At 52.0% G+C, this 5,451-nt stretch overlaps 1 protein-coding gene across 1 annotated transcript in view; it reads left to right on the top strand.

Annotated features, from left to right (window-relative positions):
• raph1a (Ras association (RalGDS/AF-6) and pleckstrin homology domains 1a) overlaps window positions 1-5,016 on the top strand; it is a 109,474-nt gene extending 104,458 nt beyond the window's left edge. The window contains exon 17 of the mRNA XM_080838783.1: window positions 864-5,016. Within this exon, the coding sequence (XP_080694909.1) occupies window positions 864-3,281 (2,418 nt within the window). The 3' untranslated portion in view covers window positions 3,282-5,016. The remainder of the gene's footprint in view (window positions 1-863) is intronic.
• Window positions 5,017-5,451: the final 435 nt, after the last annotated feature.

Raw genomic sequence — 5,451 nt, 5'->3', positions numbered from 1 at the left:
GATGATGCTGATGAAGACAGCTGAGAGCCTGGGCCATAATTTGACAGGCAACGAGCAAAGCAACGAGCAAAGCAACGATCAAAGCAACGATCAAAGCAACGATCAAAGCAACGATCAAAGCAACGATCAAAGCAACGATCAAAGCAACGATCAAAGCAACGATCAAAGCAACGATTAAAGCAACGAGCAAAGCAACGAGTAAAGCAACGAGCAAAGCAACGAGCAAAGCAACGAGCAAAGCAACGAGTAAAGCAACGAGCAAAGCAACGAGTAAAGCAACGAGCAAAGCAACGAGTAAAGCAACGAGTAAAGCAACGATTAAAGCAACAAGCAAAGAAACGAGAAATTAGCAAGAGTCCATCTCGCACAAACTAAAACGATATCGCGTGTGGGAGCGTTGCGCTGACCCACCCATGTTTATGCTGAGGATCTGGCTCATGGTATTAGAGTTGTTAGATTAGCTGCAGATCATGCAAGGGGATCTTTGCTCGTTGCTTGTTGCCTCGCTCGTTTCCAGTTGCCTGTGAATGAGAGTACAGTCAGACCCAGATGGACATGAGATGGTCTCCGAGCTCAGGAGCTTACTAACCTGCTGTGTGTCCAGTGTGGGATGTCAGTCATGCATGTCTTTGCTTTTTCTGTTCTCCTCTTGTTCTTCAGCTTCATAGCACTCACATGGCCCTCTGCATTAAGGCGGACGGAAAACGATTAGAAACTCACCTCCTGTTTGTTTGTTTGTTTGTTTTTGTATTGTTTGTTTGTTGTTTTGCTCACCACATGGCCTACTGTATGGGGGCTGATGGAAACATTTCAAAAATGAAAACTCACTTCCTGTTTGTTTGTTTCTTTGTTTGTTTGTGCAGGTGAGGATGGAGCCAGCCCGAGCTTCATACCCCCTCCAGCTGCCCTCCCTGTCCCACCACACTCTGCCCCACTCCCACCACACCCTGCCCCACTCCCACCACACCCTGCCCCACTCTCACACGCGGAGCAGCTACAGCGGGGGCGCTACGGTGGAGTCCCCACAGTCCTCCCCCTCTCCCCCGTCCCCTCCCCCACCTCCGCCGCCCCCCCCAGCCATGGCTAACCAGTCGTACCACTCCCCCCCCACCACCTTCACCAAGTACAGCACCCTCGCCCGCCTGCAGAACACCTCCAGCTCTCAGCCCGCCAGCCAGTACAAGCAGCAGATACCCATGATGCAGCAGCAGATACCCATGATGCAGCAGCTGTCTATGATGCAACCGCACCAGCTGTCCATGATGGCTCCCACACCCCCTCCACAGTCTATCAAGCCCCACATGGCCACCAACATAGCCGCCAACATGGTGCAGCAGCAGCAGCAGCCGCCCCCTCCCCCGCCACCCCCTCCGCCCCCTATGCCCACTCCAGGCTCTGCCATGGCTGTGCTGAGGTTAGGGCCGCCCAGTCCGGGGGTGCCCGAGTTTGTGCCCCCTCCACCGCACTGCCAGCAGGTTCTGCCCCCTCCTCCGGTACAGTCGCACCTGCAGGCTAACGGCATGCTCCCCCCTCCCGCGCCAGAGCAGCCCAAGTACCCCGCGCTCACCACCAACGGCCTGCAGCAGTTCCTCGCTCAGAAGTTCCCCAACATGTCCTATGACTTCGAGACCCCTGTGGACGACCTGGACTCTCCTCCACCCCCTCCACCACCACCCATGTCCCCCCCACCAGGCCCACCTCTTGCCCCCCCCAAAACCTTCTCGGGCTGTTTCATCCCGCAGACGTCCCTGAAGCTGGCCGGGTCGATGGTATCCCCGGTCTCCCCGACTCCCGCCCAGATGAAGAAGCAGCACAGCCTCTCCGCTGCCCACAGCCCCAGCCAGCCGCCCCCAACCCTCCCCAAACAGCACAGTTTCGCCTCCAAGGTGCCCCCTCTCTCCACTGCCCCCCTCTCCCCAACCCCTGGCTCGTCACTGGTCAAGCAGATCGTCAACCAGTTCCCTGGTTCCACTTCCCCAGGCCAGTCTGGGCCCCTCTCCCCTCCCGTGGTCAAGGCCAAGCCGCGGTGGCAGCCGGGACAACCAGCGCAGCCCCAGTCCCCAGAGTTCCCCCCACCTCCCCCGGAGAGCACCCTGGACTTCCCCCTCCCGCCCCCACCCCCACTCGACCCCACACCCTTTGCTCCTCAGCTCCCCTCAGGCAAGTCGGGCGGCTCGCCCATCAAAAAGTCTCCCTCGACCTCCTCCAACTCCTCCACGGGCTCCACGGGCAAGCGCCCGCCCCCGACGCCCCAGCGCAACTCCAGCATCCGCTCCAACTCTTCCGTGGAGTACCAGGAGTCCAAGAAGGTGGAGGACCTGGTCAGCATGTTTGCTCAACCCAGCCAGGCCTCCTCAAACACAGCCCCGGCCTCCAACTCCATCTCCACCCCAGCCTCTGCCTCGGGGTCCCCTTCCAAAGAGCCCCGTGCGACCCCAAAACCAGGCAAGATCAACCTGGCCAACCTGCCTCTGGCATTGCAGGGCAAGGCGGTTCAAGGTCCGGGTCAGTACCGACAGTCCAGTTCGGACTTCCCGTCACCGCCTCCGGAGTTCGACTACTTCCCGCCGCCTCCTCCAGATTCGGAGCTGCTCCCTCCCCCCCCTCTTCCTGTGGAGATGCACACAGGAGCCCCGAAGGTTGCAGTGGTGAACCCCCAGCCCCAGCAACACCACGCCCACTCCCATCACCACCCCGGCACGGGCAATGCCAACACCACTTCCTGGAAATCCAGCTCCCTAAAGAAGGCCCCCCCTCCCACAATGCACCGGCGCAGCAGCGGCCCTCCGGACCCACTGGTGCTCTCACCGCCCCCCCAGCAGATGCCCCTGCAGCCCTTCGCCCCCATCCCCCTGCAGCCTTTCGCCCCCCCTTGCTCCATCCCCCTGCAGCCCTTTGCCAACCCCGTTGCCATCCCCCCGCACTCCTCCCACATCCCCCCCACCTCGCCCAAATCAACCCCACTCGTCAACTTCCAGCCCAACTTCCTGGAGGACCTGAACCGGACCCTGAAGAGGAAGTCCATCTCGCGGCAGGGCTCGCTCACGTCCTCCCGCATCTCCGCCAAGCTGGACCCCATGGCCCCCATGACCACCATGGACGACATGGCCTTGCCACCTCCGCCCCCGGAACTCATGCTGGAGCACCCCAGAAAGGGGGGCGGAGGTGGGAGTGGAGGTTACATGTCCTCCAACATCTCAGGCTATGCAACGTTACGCAAAGGACCTAAACCTGCACCCCCAAAACGGGACCAGAACACCAAACTCACAGGGGAGTGGTAGGACTGGTGCTCTTAGTTTGAAGGGGGTCGGACAATCCCGTTGGACTTAAATTGCCAATCCCCCTTCCAACTTCACGGTGCAACTGTTTGTCTCTGTTAATGGTGGATGTACCACACAAGACTATGTATGAAAAAAAAAACACGAAAAAAAAAAAATTCACATAATCCTCAGATTATAACAATGTTACAGTTCATAAGAAAAAAAAACGGAAAGGTAGAAAAAAAAGAGAAAAAAAAGAAAATCTAAAACATGGCAAACCAAACTCAGCCACTGTATAAGCTTCTACGCAAGTGTTAGTGCTGCTTTGCATTCAAAGATAGGCAGTTATACAAGTCAAAACCCTCTCTGCAATATTATGGTACTGCATGGACTTCTGCTTTTGGTAAGGGAAGGGAAGGGAAGGGGGGGATGAGTGTGTGTGTGTGAGTGTATGTGTGTGTGTGTGTAAAAAGATGTCATTTGAACTTGTGGGGGGGAAGGGCAAACGTGTACTGACTTTGACTTTTTTATATGAAATTATTTAATACCTGAAATATATTCTTATTTTAAGATTTAGTTTTCAAAACCCTCGATGGTAAGCGTTAAAAAGAGGTCAGGGTTGATGAAGAAGTGTGCGTGCGTGTGTGTGAGTGTGTGTGGTGTAGAGTTCGCGATCATCGCCCGTGCTCGCTGTCTCACCGCCTGTCAAAGTCCTTTCATTTCACGAACAATTCCATCGCTGTCTCTCAACAAAGTGTTCTGCTATGTTTGTGTATTGCACCCGAGGAAGAACTAACTCTCCAAACATTTCAGAGGTTTTTACTGCTCAACTGGAACCAAGCGAGAGATGTTGATGATGTGACGGAGTTCCAACTCTTCTGTAACATTTGTTACATTACATTGTTCGTTTTTTATTTGGTTATTTAAATTAAAGATGAAAAGAAAAGAAAAGAAAAGACAAGGACAACTCATGAAGGACTGAAAAGGGGAACCGGTGGTGTTCCACCTGGAACCACCAGGCCTGAACCTCCCGTGGCACTGGGCAAAGTTGTCGTCATGGAAATGCTCCTTGGCGTCTCCACAGGGATTGCCTCAGTCTCTCCTTATGTGTGCTACATCCCTACTTATCTGTACATACAGCTACTGTTCCTGGCTTCAATGGTTTTTTCCCGGCAGCTCTTAGTTAGAAGGTCCTGAGGTACTCCATGGTAACTTACTCCATGGTAGCGCACTTCCCTCAAGGCTGGTTATGCCAAACAAAAACAAAAAATAAAATTAAAATTAAAACAACAACTGCTATCTCCGGCAAACAGGTCGCCTCTAGTGACATGTCTGTGTGTTGTTGTCCATTTCCTGTGTGACATTTTTTTTGTAACTGTCTGAACAGGAACGTGATTTGCACGTAAGAGAAAAAAAAATAAAAATGCACACATTTCTAGACATGGTCTGGCCTTGTATCGATCCACCACGTGCCTCGTGTATAGCGATCACTGTCTTTCTACATCAGTCTCTTCAGTTTAACCACAACTAGAGCCAGACAAGAACTTTTAGATGTTTAAGTTTCAAGGACAAGGACAAAGACATGCAGTGTCTTGCATCAAAGCCTTGTTTTCCCTAAACGATTTTGAGGGTTTCTAAGACGTCCCATCTAGGAAGCCAACAGGGCCATAGAAAGCCAGGAATGGTTTACAACTCCAATCCACCAGGAACTAAATGTCTGTTGCATTTAAATAGAACAATATAAACGTTAAAATCATGCGTCACTCTCTCTGTCTGTGTGTGTGTTTTTCATAACATTATTATTTGCACATGACACCTTACTCTCTTGAAGCAGTTCCACAGTTTGACTAATTCAACCTACACGGAGAAATGTTTATTTGTAAAATCATCTTAAATTTTTAACTGCTTACTACTAATTAATAAGTGTCATAATACATGTTTGGACATTTACTCAAAGGTTTGTAACCTTTCACTTGTTAGATACACTTAATGTTACATATGCATTTTATACAATTAAATTATTGTGCATTTCCTCACAGGTAGAGTGTAATATACTGAGATACAATACTATATGTAAAGTATAGAGGAAACTTTAGGTTAAGAGTAAGGGTTATGCATACCTAGAGTCATTAAGTGCTGTCACACACAGCAAACCTCACATTACAGGTACAGTAGTGTGCAAGACAAACTA

Source organism: Sprattus sprattus (assembly GCF_963457725.1).
Source record: "Sprattus sprattus genome assembly, chromosome: 5".
In the NCBI taxonomy this organism is placed as follows: domain Eukaryota; kingdom Metazoa; phylum Chordata; class Actinopteri; order Clupeiformes; family Clupeidae; genus Sprattus; species Sprattus sprattus.
The sequence above is the reverse complement of the archived record's forward strand: the minus strand, read 5'-3'. Positions and strand labels throughout refer to the sequence as shown.